This window comes from Amblyraja radiata, chromosome 22 (genome assembly GCF_010909765.2).
Source record: "Amblyraja radiata isolate CabotCenter1 chromosome 22, sAmbRad1.1.pri, whole genome shotgun sequence".
Classification (NCBI taxonomy): domain Eukaryota; kingdom Metazoa; phylum Chordata; class Chondrichthyes; order Rajiformes; family Rajidae; genus Amblyraja; species Amblyraja radiata.
The window spans coordinates 6,185,294-6,199,144 of record NC_045977.1 but is presented as its reverse complement, the minus strand read 5'-3'; the positions used below and the strand labels follow the sequence as shown (position 1 = coordinate 6,199,144).

The window sequence follows — 13,851 nt, the reverse complement described above, 5'->3', positions numbered from 1 at the left end:
TATTATATATTATTAGGTTGTCTTTATAATATTTTTTTTGTACTTCCGTTGGTGCAAAAATTATCGAACCTACATTGAAAGGTAGACAGTCCTCCTTTTCTATATTTAACCATGTCGGTTCATGATCCATATTTACCCACCAGAAATTCATATTCTTAATCTGAACAGCCCAAAAATAATATAAAAAGTTTGGAAGTGCTAATCCTCCATTTATCTTAGCTTTGCATAGATGTTTTTTATTTATTCTGTGATTTTTATAATCCCAAATAAAGCTATTGACAATATTATCAATTTTTTTTAAAAAAGTTTTCGGAAGAAAAAAAGGAATAGCCTGAAACAAATATAACAACTGCGGTAGAAATACCATCTTTATGGCACTTATTCTACCAATCATGGATATAGGCAGTGTTTTCCAATATAAAATATTTTTTCTAAGTTTATCTAATAGTTGAGGATAGTTGGATTTTATTAATGAGTTATGAGTTTTAGTTACGTTAATCCCTAAATATTTAAGTTTGTCTGTAACTACTTTTAATGGGTATTGTTGTAATGTATTAAGATTTATTCCTGTTATTGGCATAATCTCGCTTTTATCCCAATTAATCCTATACCCAGAAAATGCACCAAACTTAGTTATAATGTTTAGCAGGTTGGGAATACTAATTTCCGGTTTTGTAATATAAATCAAAACATCATCTGCATATAAAGAAATTTTATTAATTGTTGTATCAGTATTATAGCCATATATTTCAGGTTCAGATCTAATTTTTTCCGCCAATGGTTCTATCACCAATGCGAACAATAAGGGTGATAACGGACATCCCTGTCTGCATCCCCTAGAGAGTTTGAATTTGGCTGATAAAATTTGGTTAGTCAAAATTCTTGCCATAGGATTCGAGTATAAAATTCTTACCCATTTACAAAATCTATCCCCCAATTGAAACTTTTCCATTATATTAAATAAATACATCCATTCCACCTGATCAAACGCTTTTTCTGCATCTAGTGATATAACCGCTAGTTCCGTATCTCGTATTCTTTTTGAATATATAATATTAAACAAACGTCTGAGATTATGGGATGAGTAACGTTTTGGGATAAAACCTGTTTGATCATAATGTATTAATTTAGAGATCACTAAACTTAATCTCCTAGATAAGACCTTAGTTAATATTTTTTGGTCTGTATTTAAAAGGGCAATCGCTCTATATGATCCAGGATCTTCCAAATCCTTATCTACTTTAGGGATGAGTGTAATTGTGGATTCATTTAAAGATTCTGGTAATTTTCCTTGGTCATATGCATATCTATACATTATTTGTAATCTTGGGGAAATCAGATCTTGAAATTTTTTATAAAATTCTGCACTCAGGCCATCTGGGCCCGCTGCTTTTCCGTTCTTAAGCGAACTAATTGATTCTATAATATCTTTTACTGTTATTTCAGCATTTAACAATTCTCTACCTTCCTGATCTAAGCTATTGATTTGACATTCTTGTAAAAATATTTCCATACTATCTGTTTGTCCTGTTAGTTTTGACGAATAAAGATTTTTATAATATTGTAAAAATCTATCATTAATATCTTTTGGAGTAATTAATATATTTCCATACTCAGATCTAATTCCGTGTATCATCTTCTCATCTTCTAATTTTCTAAGCTGTCGTGCTAGTAATTTTTGTGGCTTATCTCCAAATTCAAAATACACTTGCTTAGTTTGTTGAAAAAGTTTAATCACTTGATTAGAATATATTTTATTTAATCTATATTTTACTGATGCAATTTTATTACTTAACTCTTTGGAAGGCTGTTTTATATTTTCATTATCTAGACGTTTTATCTCATTTTCTAAATTTTGTTCTATTTTTCGATTTTCTTTATTGAGATGTGCTTGTGCGGATATTATTGCGCCACGCATGAATGCCTTAAATGTGTCCCAAAATAGTGATGGAGAAGTTTCAGGATTATCATTAGTTTCAAAAAATAATTTAATCTGATCCATCACATATTTACAACAGTCATTGTCCTTTAATATCTGAGGGTTAAATCTCCAGGTAGTAGTTTTATTAGATATATCTTTTAATTTTATCTTAAATGTTAATGGCGCATGATCCGAGATGATAATATTATGATATTTTGCATCATACGTAAAAGGAAGTAATTTAGAATCTATTAAAAAATAATCTATCCTCGAATAGGTTCCATGTACGGGCGAGAAAAAAGAATATTCTCGTCCGGATGGGTTATCTAACCTCCAGATGTCTTTAATATTAGATGTATTGATAAAAGCATTTATGAATTTACTTGATTTCGAGGCAGCTTTCCTTTTTGCGGATGATCTATCTAGATAATTATCTAAAGTACAATTTAAATCACCTCCAATTATTAAATTGTGTTGAGTGGATATAGGAATATTATTAAATATTTTCTTAAAAAATAATGGATTATCAAAATTAGGGGCATATATATTCATTAAAATTACCTTTTTTGAATATAATTCCCCTGTAATTATTACATATCTGCCTTCTTTATCCTCTATAATAGAACTTTGTATGAAAGGTATACCTTTGCGAATAATTATTGCAACTCCTCTAGATTTATGAATAAATGTAGAATGATACACCTTAGAAATCCATTTAGCTGTTAATCTATGTTGAGCATCTTTTTTAAGATGAGTCTCTTGAAGGAAAATGACATCTGTCTTCAATCTGTTCAACTGAGCTAATACCTTTCCCCTTTTAATTGGTTCATTAATTCCTTTTACATTCCAACTGCAGAAGGTTACTCCATCACCCCCAGTCTTCACCTTTATATCATGCATTTTACTATTAGGGCGGCTTTTTTTGGAGTAGCCTTCTTGACTCACCCAGCTCCCCGTTGCACCCGGACATCAATCCAATGAGAATTTCTTTCCACCTTAATCCACATCTATGTCTTCTTAAACTAAATACACAATATCCTTCACATCTACATTCAAATAATATATAATATAAGATCAATAAAAAACAAAAACAATAAGAAATATCAATAATAAAAAAAAAGTAAAGGGTGTTAATAGGGTGCTCAGAAAAAAAAGAAACTACACTTGTATAGTGTGTAGTATGTGAAGGTGAAAGCCACACTAACGTGGCCATTAATCTAAAGACTTCCGTTTTTTTAATTAAAAAAAGATGTTGATTATACCAGCTCCTATCTCAAATGCTATATATATTGGGGTGGGGTACTAACTTTATATACTTAGTACTTAGTAATTATTTCTATTATTCATATTACTATTTGCTAATTACTAATATCAATTGTATTTAATACTATAATATGTAATACTATTATCATGGAATAATTAAATATTTTCTAATAATTAATACAAAACTACTACTAAATGCCCATTATTCCACTTCCTTCTAAGTGAGTATTTCATAACCACAGGTCGATGATAAAAGTTCAGTCCTCTCCTTCTCCCTCGGGTTCTTCCTCCGCATCTTCTCTCTCTTCATCTTCTGGCTTCTGCTGTATGCCTCGGGCGAATTTCAATGCTTCAGTATGCTTAACGAAACGATATTCCTTGTCATCATAAGTTACTCTCAGTATTGCTGGGTACATCAAGCCATATCTCAGATTCTTAGTATTCTGTACATTCCTCAGGATACCTTTTGTTTCTTTAAATAGAGCTCTTTTCTTGGCCACTTCTGCTGGGAAGTCTCTAAAAATACTGATGTTGTCTCCCTCGTATTTCAGGTTTCTCTTTTTTATTATTATCTTCATCATTTCTTCGAAGACATGGTCAAAGGCCACTTTTACAATAATTTGTCTGGGCGATGAACCTATCCCAGGGGCCCGTCTTAGAGCCCTATGTGCACGGCTCAACAGGGGTTCATGATCCAAATTCAAAATATCCATTAAAAGTTTTGCAACAAATTTTCGAGGATCTTGACTCCCCTCACGACCTTCGCTCAGACCAACTATACGCAAATTTTTACGGCGTTGGCGTCCCTCCAGATCGATACATTTCTCGTTTGTTTTATGTAATAATTCTAAGAGGCGTTTGTTCTCGGCACGGAGTTTTTCGGTCTCCTTAGTATTCACTTCAGCAATTTTAGTTAGCTCTTTAATTGCTTCGCCTTGTTGGTCTAGCGAAATTATAGTAGGATCTATCTTGTCATCCAGCTTTCTTTCCATCCCAGCAGCTATTTCCTTTACATCCTCAATTTGAGTTTGTAACTCGGCATTAGCCTTTTCCTTCCACTCATCCATCATACTTTTTACCGTCGTTATAACTTGTTTTATTAAGTCTTCTTTATCTTCTTTATTTTTCTCGTGAGACACCAGCATATCCGCTTTTAAACTTTTTATCTCCTCCATATACTCCTTCCTCTGCTTCTTTATCTCCTCCATATACTCCTTCCTCTGCTTCTTTATCTCACCTAGAATGGTAGTCTTAAGTTCCTCCATTTCAGCTTTCCTCTGTGAGACATCTTCTTGAGAAGCAGCAGTTGCACCCGAGCTGAGGCCAGTTTCCCTTCTCGTAGCTTTTTTTCCAGCGGTGGGGGTGGGGGAGCGCTGGGTCATAATTTCTTCTTAAAATCGCGCGCCTGATGACGTCACGCACCTTTTAAACGCTGCCGGAGCCGTTCACAATCGATCTCCTGTGGTAAGTGCGTTTGTTTGACCCTTTTACCCCCGTTTTAAATTCAGTTTTTTTCGGAGCTGTAATGGCGCGATTCCACTCACATCGTGGCGCCAACCGGAAGTGAACAAATCTTTTTCTAACTCAATTTGTGTTGTATGGCAGCCAAGTAAATGTACTTCAGATTTTGTTTATATTCTGAAGGTTTCTAGAAATATTGAAGTTTGGTGCGTGCTATTCTAAACCAGGATCTGAATAATATTTTGGATTTTGAATTATGAGAAATCTGTATTTGATCATGTTAAGAAATGCCTGGGTACTCCCTGCAATCACAAAGTTTTCCGTTATCCAGACTGGAACAGTTCCCTTTAGCATGTCTTTATTCTACAAAAATGTATATAATTCTTCTTAGCACTTCTTGGGTGGAAGGCCATGTTGCAAAAAGGATACTGTGATTAGACAATGAGACATAGATGGAGTGAGTGTGCAAAAGGCTGGCAAATTAAGTTTCATGCGCTTCAGTCAGAATCGAAAGGTAGATCTCCACTAAATGGAGAGAGGCTGCTGAAATACAGAGTAATCTAGGTGTTCTTGTGCATGAATCTCAAAGCTAGCAAGCAGGTCCAATGAGTAGGTGGGCGGCGCGACTCTGGTCAGCAGCGGCCTCTGCAGTCCGTCTGTGTTTTATTTTTTGTCTCGTTTTTATGTAGTTTTTGTTATTTTTTTTGTTGGGGTATGTGTGTGGGGGGAGGGGGTAACTTTAAAATCTCTCCCTGCACGGGAGACCCGACCTTTTCTTTGTCGGGTCTCCGTTGTCGTTGGGGCTGCAACGTGGAGCGGCCTCCGACTACTCACCTCACCGTCACGGGGCTGGCCGAGTCCGGAGTGGGTGGAGCTGTTGTGGAGCGCTGCTGCCACCCGACCCCTGGAGATTCGGAGGCTGCAACTGCGGGTTTGGCGGACGGCGGCACCGGGAGCCCGCGGGTCCCTGCTGGGAGACTGCTTTTCGGGGCTTCCGCAACGGCGACTTCTCCCGCCCGAGTTGCGGGGTTGAAGAGCACCTGGAGCGGGGCCTTACAGCACCGCCCCGCGCGGCTTGGAATGGCCGCGGTACTTTGCGAGCGCACGCCGGGGGCTCTAACAACAAGACCCGGTGTGCGGCCTTGCATCACCCGGCGTGGCTTTAATGGCCGCGGGACAATCGCCATCGCCAGCCGGGGGCTTTGACTCTGACTCTGACATCGGGGGGGAGAGTGCAGTGGAGAGAAGTTTTTTTTGCCTTCCATCACAACGATGTGATGGATGTTTATGTAAACTGTGTTGTGTCTCGGGTCTTTTTGTTTTGTAATGTATGGCTGCAGAAACGACATTTCGTTTGGACCTCAAGGGGTCCAAATGACATTAAATTAAATTGTATTGTATTGTAGTTGAGAAGGCAAATAAAATGTTGGCCTTTATAGCAATGGGTTTGAAGTTGCCTCGCCTGGAATGCTGTAGTGTTTTGGTCTCTCTGCTTTAAAAATAAAGTATATCAGAGAATTGAAGTCAGTAGAAATTAGATTTGCCAGGCTAATTCCTGGGATGAGAGGGTTGTCCTACCAAGAGAGACTAAATAGTTTGGAACTTCATAGCTAGTGGTTTAGATGTTGGGAAGTTTTCACTAGTAGGTGAAATAATATGTTGGGTTTGACAGATTGGGGAATAGCAGGAAATGGAAAATGGCATAGAAGGGCAGTTGAGGCCAGCGGAGATCAGCAATGATATTAAATGGTGAGAGGCTTGAAGGACCTGATGGCATACTCCTGCTATTTTCTAGTGTTCTTTGATTGTAATATTTTATTAGTCTATTGTCATGTACACCAGGGTGAAATGGAATTCTGTGTTCACATTAAGCTCTTAGATTAAGCAGTGTATGTACAGTAATGATAAATACAATGACCAGTGCAAAACAGCAGAATGGTGCAAGATTATAATGCTCAATCAGAGTGGTGCACAAAACATTAAAGTACAATAGCAAAATTTGAATGAGGTAGAGTTGAGAGCATTTGGTAACAACTTCAGGAACTGAATGTGAAAGAGGTTGTTGGTACAGGATTCAGATAGTGGGAAAAAAGCTATAGCATCAAGAGGTTAGAAGAGACAAAATGGAATGGCCGGAGTGTGGGTCATCCTTAACTATATTTCCAGCCGATGTTGTGCAATGCACCACGAAGATGGTCTACATGGAAGTATGTGTTCACATTAAGTAAGTGTAAGTGATGCGTCCACATTATGTATCATTTCCCTCAGCCGAATCTGGTAATCAAGAGCTGAGTAGTTGCCATACCACACCACCTCACACCTTTTACTGCATTTTTTTAGCTGCTGGTGCTCTTTCCTTTCCACTTCACTTGATTGTGGAGAGGCTCTGTATATTAAACATTTTTGATTTGGATGAGATCTTGACTAGGACCTTGGCCTGTTTACAAGCTATTTTGTGAATATCGCATGGGTTATTCTGCAATGAAGTACTGTTCTATGAAGTATTTGAAAGCTGACAAAGGCCTATTCCTAGTTTTGCCTGCTGTACCGAATACTAAATGTTAAATATAATCTACAGCCCAATAATCTGCATTTAAATCACAAGGATGTCGGATCATATGCCAGATGTAGACTGAAAGATGACAGGAGGCTTGATTACTCCAGTGTAAATGGTGACCAGCCAGTTTTTGTCCCTTTGACTATGTGTGAAGAGCGGTAAAATAACATGACAGATGTAGGCATGCAAATCTGTCACTTAGTATGGAACTTAACTGTTTGACTGGCTTGGATTAACTTTGACACAATGACACAGATGATAAAGTGGCTGCCTTGCAGCTCAAACAACCTAGGATCAGTTCTGACCAATAATGCTCCCTGGAATTTTCACATTTTCTGTTACTACATCGATTAGCTTTTGGTGTTCTGCTTTCTTTCCAAGATGTGTAGCTTGGACCAAGGTTTGAATCCCGGGTGTGCCCACATTAATGTGTGAACCACATAATAGGACTATTAAAGGATTATTGCAAATGGATGCTTAACAGTCAGCGCCATCTTGGTGGGCCAAATGGCATTGTACCTTGCAGTATGACTGACTCAATCTATTACTATACACAATGATCAAAGTATAAAGAAGCTTTAGAAATGTGTATTTAATACTTCATTGGATTTTGTGAGTTCGATGCTTTAAAGTTTTTCAAAAATATATAAATAAACACGGTCCCTGTTTCCACTGGGCTTTAGGGTCCATAGCTGAAGCCAGTTGCCCAAAGCAGCTATCCAAGTTACTAATGTGGGAGCCAAGAACTGTTATTTTAAAAAACAATCATGTCCTCGCCATGAATTTAAAAACCCTTTAAAACAAGCATCATGAGTGAGAACCATAGCTCATCTTTTATTAAAATCCTTTTAGTTCAATGTCTCACCAGTTGAAGAACCGCAGCAGCAACTTGTGCAAAAGTCAAAACAGTTGACTCTAGATTAAATTGAACATTATATCAACTGCCAACGTCATTTTATTTGTTAGACCCCCTGAGTTTTAATTTTTTAGAATGCTTAATTATGCCTCCAGGTTTAGTGAAAAATTGGATTTCTCTTGCCGTTTTGATAGACTCACTAGAGTTCTTCCCTGAACCTTTGGACAGAATATGAATTTATTACATTTGTATTACTAAGCACTGTAAACAAAATCCAGTTTTATTCTTGGTGTAAAAGAAAAAATATTAAATTGGTGTATTAGCTCATGTCAAAGTGATAGGAGCAGAATTAAACCATTCGGCCCATCAAGTCTACTCCCCCACTCAATCATGGCTGATCTATCTCTCCTAACCCCATTCTCCTACCTTCTCCCCATCACATCTTACACATCTACTAATCAAGAATCTATGTATCTCTGCCTTAAAAATATCCATTGACTTGACCTCCCCAGCCTTCTGTGGCAAACAATTCCACAGATTCACCACCCTCTATTTCTGAGGCAATATTCCTAGATCAAAGGCTGAGGCTCTAGTCTTAGATCAAAAATGCTTTAAAAAAAATTCTCCAAAGATCGCCAGTATTTTTTAACAATTTTTTTTCTTCTTTCCTCGCCCCCTGCCACCCCCAGTCTTTGGGCATGTGGAAGATAACTGGTGAACCCAGGGAAACAGAGTACCTGCAGATTTCACACCCAACGATGCCAAAGCTGTGAAGCAGCAGCTCTTTTAACTGCCACCATTGCAGTGTTTTTGGTCATGCCTTAACCTTGAATGTTCAGTCTCCAAGGTCTCAAGTCTGTCATTATGATGATTTATAATTTATTTGGTAGATTCTACTTTATTTCACTTCTACAGTAGTTTGTCCAAAATGCCAAATGGGTCTCCAATTGCAGCTTTAGGTTTAACAAGAGTCAATTTGTCATTACCTCTTGAATATTCTACATTGAGGGTTGTGTTGATTTTTCTGTGTGTTAGATGTTTATGCAGCCTCCAAGTGGCTTGTGCTGATTATGGGGTTGCTCCGCTGCACTCTGTAATAAACGTTAGCAATAAGATTCATTTATTTTTCCCATGTAATCTTCAATGGGATGATGGGTGTCCCAAGTCATCTAATAAAACTTTGTTGCTATTTCAAGCACATCATTATTTGTTTTTCAGGACCTGATGATACAGATCCCAGCATGGAAGTTTCAGAACCTGCTGGTAAGAAACCTTTTGTTGGATTTCAGCCTTACATTTGTTATGATTTGACAGCTTGTAAATGAAACTATTAATCAGCACATAACTGACAATTTTGACTTTTTAAATTTTATCTTGATGTATTTTAAAAATATTTGTGTTTTCCCTTTTGTTCTGTTCTTGATTTGGCTTAATATTATTGTGATAACTATTAGTGATAACAAACTATTAGTGTCTCTAAATACAATGACTATCATGACCTGACCATTTACATTTTGCAGCGCTAGTGGAAAATGGAGATACAGAAGCAGGGTCTGAAGAATCATGGGAACAGAAAGCAGAACCAAGTGAAGCAGAACCAGGTGGCGGTCCTGCAGGCGACGAGGGTCCACCTTTGGCTGCTCCAGTCGAAATGGAAGAGGAAGAGGAGGTGTCTTCACCAAAGGTTGCAGTGGTAGAGCCAGGTGCTCCAAAGAAAGAACACGTGAATGTTGTATTCATAGGTCATGTAGGTAAGTTACTAGATAAAATGTAACCTCATGGACTTGTTCCTAGTTTAATGCATTTGGTGAACTGGTTTTCTCATGACCTGCTGCGTTGACATTCAGCCATTGCTGCAGCTAGAAATTCACTGTTTATATAGCAACATTACATTGTTAATGGAAAATTCTACACTAGCCAATACAATGTAAAATTTGTTCACACAGCCTTTTGTATAATAACTTTTTTTTTTTCCACAGATGCTGGAAAATCCACTATTGGTGGACAAATAATGTAAGTTATTGCTTCTGTTCTGATAAGTGTATGCGTAGAGCAGGGGGAATCTAAATGGAGTTCTCAATCTATAATTACCAAACAAAATACAATTTAAGCTATTATTTCTTGCAACTTCTATATGAGAGTGTTTCACTCTGGGTATGCCCTTGTTTCTTTAAAGTCTGTGGTGTGTGGAATTTAGGCCTCTGCATGGATTTGAATGGGAAATTTTCACTTTGACTATAATGTATATTAAACAGAATTGCCTACTAGCTAAAGATGCTTGGGGAGGTTATTCATATTCTAATGTCCTGTGGAGTATCCTACTATCAACTGATACCACTATAAAGTTTAAAGATCAACTGATTATATATGGTGCTTAATATCTCATGGAATAGTTTCCCTTTTTTTGTAGATAAGAATGTTATTTCGTTTATAGTTGATTTCTTATATTGATTTCTTATGTTGATATATGAGCAAAATATCTTGCAGTCTTGTACCTTTGCATTTATTGCAGTGCAATCTATAAATGGTTTCTGACAAACTGTGACCATTTTGAATCGAAATAGCTAATTCGCACTTGGAATTATATAATATTTAGTTAAATTCATCTCAAGAGATGAAGCTTGAGTCTTGACTGGAAAAGGCCAAATAAAGCCTAATATTGTATATTTTGTTGCATATTTTATAGTTAATTTATTCGTAAGCACTTTTTATATGAGTAGAAATTGAAGTAGAACCCATACACAGTACAAAATCAACAGCATGAAGAGATGTGTTGAGTTTTCATTGGCAGTTCTTTTAAAGGTATCTGACGGGTATGGTGGACAAACGAACACTGGAGAAATACGAAAGGGAAGCCAAGGAGAAAAATAGAGAAACATGGTGAGATCATTATTTGTATGTCGAAATTGGGGGTTTCAACCTACTACATGATTCCTAAATTAGTATTTATTTTGGTGTCCATTCCTAATTGCTTTTTAGAAGTGTAACTCCTGTTGTCAATGAAATTCATCTTAGAATTATAAAGTTACGGGTATCTCTAAGCTGGTGACCGGTCTCTATTATAATTCATTTGGTTCCCTTAATCATATGTGGGGGGAAAGGGGTATTGTGTACTGAAAATCCACATTAGAAATGTGCAGGTAGTGCTTGATTTTAATGCCTTCCTGCTGAAGAAGGGTTTCGGCCCGAAACGTCGCCTATTTCCTTCGCTCCATAGATGCTGCTGCACCCACTGAGTTTCCCCAGCAATTTTGTGTACCGTCATTTTGGCTTTGTTGGGACTTGCATATGGCCACTCTATTGATGTTGCAGGACACAGCTTAGAACCTGGAATTATGCTCCCAGCAAAGGAATCTCCGTATGCAAGGAGAATAAAATGGGAGAACTAAGTTACTGATAGCAGCAATGTTCTTGGTTCTTGGTTTCTTGGTCCTCCAAAATATTCCAAATGGAATTTAAACTGGAGGTGATTAAATAGCCAAGAGCTGAAATGCAGCTATAATTGTTTAAATCATTTTATTTCCCTTACCTTCTCACTTTGGTTAAATGCAATTGTATTTCTGTTTGGAAACGTGATAATTAGAGATCATATAGCAATTCATCGGATATGTTTAATGTTGAATGAAGCATGTTTATTTGTATTCTTTGCTAAGAATTGCACAAAATTGTGTAGTTGCTTTATCTTATTACCATATTACAAAATATCATTGTTTAGGTACCTGTCCTGGGCCTTGGACACAAATCAGGAGGAGAGGGACAAGGGAAAAACAGTTGAAGTGGGTCGTGCATATTTTGAGACTGAGAAGAGGCACTTCACCATTTTAGATGCACCCGGTCACAAAAGCTTTGTACCAAATATGATTGGTGGTGCATCTCAAGCTGATCTTGCTGTATTGGTAAGAGATCAAGTTTTTGCCTTTATGGGGCTGTCCCACTGTACGAGCTATGTGTACGTTCTACGCATACACGGTTCAAGAGTTCTCCCGCGTTTCCCCTGATTCAAACTCGGAGAATTACGGTAATAGCCGCTCGTAGGTACTCGGGGCTCTCGTGGACATTTTTCAACATGTTGAAAAATCTTCACGAGCTTACCACATTTCCCGAGTACTTGCCGTTAGCGTTACGAGCCGCTAAAAGTCCTGAGCTCCGATGTACCCGCTACGTACATTCTACGTACTTACCACGCGTTAGATTTTTTTTTTTTTTTTTAAATTCTGGAGAGCTCTCGAATTACCTTGTACAGTGGGACATGCCCTTAATTCTTCATAGTAAAGATAATGGTTCAGTAAATAATTTGATAGCGGGTTCCACTTCAATTTTGGTCATTAATTATTTGGGAAGTGGGGAATCGGTGCAAGAATTAGGCAACATATAATAGCATATTTAAACATTTTCATTAAATCCTAATGGTTCATTCATATGAAAGATGACGTATTTTTGACGTGTAAATGAAGTTAATTTTGTTGCCAGATCCAATATTTGTGGGTCTCTCTTGATGATTTCATTAGGCCACTCAATCATTTTGATATTTTTTTTGAGGTAAAACAAGCCAATTTAGTACCTGTTTCGTGTTTATCATAATCCCATTCATAAAAATGTTCTTGAATCCAAAAGAAAACTTCTTTCTGTCATTTATTTAGGTCATCTCAGCCAGAAAAGGTGAATTTGAAACTGGCTTTGAGAAAGGTGGGCAAACACGAGAACATGCTATGTTAGCAAAAACGGCAGGAGTCAAACATCTGATAGTTCTCGTCAATAAAATGGATGACCCAACAGTAAACTGGAGCCAAGATAGGTATGTTTTGTGTTTTGTACACTGTTTTAGAGGTGTCTTTATGCAAACCACAATTAAATACGTGACACCTTGTCATATTGTATATATCTGACTAAGCATTTGTACGTAACAAAGATAATACTGAATAACTGTTTGACAAATACATTGGGGGGGGGGGGGGGGGGAGGTGTGTATGAGAGTAATGTAACGATTTAAGTCTCTGACATATATTGCCCTTGAAATAGACACAAAAAAGCTGGAGTAGCAGTGGGTCAGACAGCATCTATGGAGAAAAGGAATAGGTGACGTTTCGGGTCGAGGCCCTTCTAAGAAAACGAGATAGACTGTGATTTAGAGAAATATAGAACAAATGAATGAAAGATGGGCAAACAAAAGCCTACCTGCTCTAGTTGTCAAACACATTAATTCCCCTACCCATTCCCACACTGACCTTTCTATCCAGGGCCGCCTCCATTGTCAGAGTGAGGCCCAGCGCAAATTGGAGGAGCAGCACCTATTTCGCTTGGACAGCTTACAACCCAGTGGATTGAATATTGATTTATCCAACTTCAAGTAACTCTTGCATCTCTTCCCTCCACCACCCAAGTCGTTGTCCAAGTTTGAAAGTCGTCTTGTTGAGTCTCATTGTCTCGAACACGTTTTCACCTAGCCACAGCTAACAATGGCCTGCTTCCTTTATCATCATGACTCTCAGTCTGAAGCAGGGTCTCGATCCGAAATGTCACCTGTTCCTTTTCTCCAGCTTTTCGTATCTTTCTTCAGTTTAAACCACCATTTGCAGTTCCTTCCTACTTATATTATCTTAATTCTGTTACCAGTATTTCAGTCCATTTATCTAACTGATATGTTTGAAATGAAGTTGGTCATTCCTTGGTACTTCTAGAACTTGTTTTCCTTTTAATTACGACTCTCTACTGTCATAAAGTTTCCATGGTTTGTGCTGTTTAAAGCAAATGTAATACTATATTTGCAACACATCTGTCCACAAGTTGTGAATC

The 13,851-nt window shown here is 37.5% G+C and overlaps 1 protein-coding gene across 1 annotated transcript in view; it reads left to right on the top strand.

Annotated features, from left to right (window-relative positions):
• gspt1 (G1 to S phase transition 1) overlaps positions 1 to 13,851 on the top strand; it is a 43,487-nt gene that overhangs the window by 18,484 nt on the left and 11,152 nt on the right. The window contains exons 2-7 of the mRNA XM_033040301.1: positions 9,277 to 9,321; positions 9,579 to 9,809; positions 10,038 to 10,071; positions 10,861 to 10,938; positions 11,774 to 11,954; positions 12,699 to 12,853. Coding sequence (XP_032896192.1) covers positions 9,277 to 9,321; positions 9,579 to 9,809; positions 10,038 to 10,071; positions 10,861 to 10,938; positions 11,774 to 11,954; positions 12,699 to 12,853 — 724 coding nt within the window. The remainder of the gene's footprint in view (positions 1 to 9,276; positions 9,322 to 9,578; positions 9,810 to 10,037; positions 10,072 to 10,860; positions 10,939 to 11,773; positions 11,955 to 12,698; positions 12,854 to 13,851) is intronic.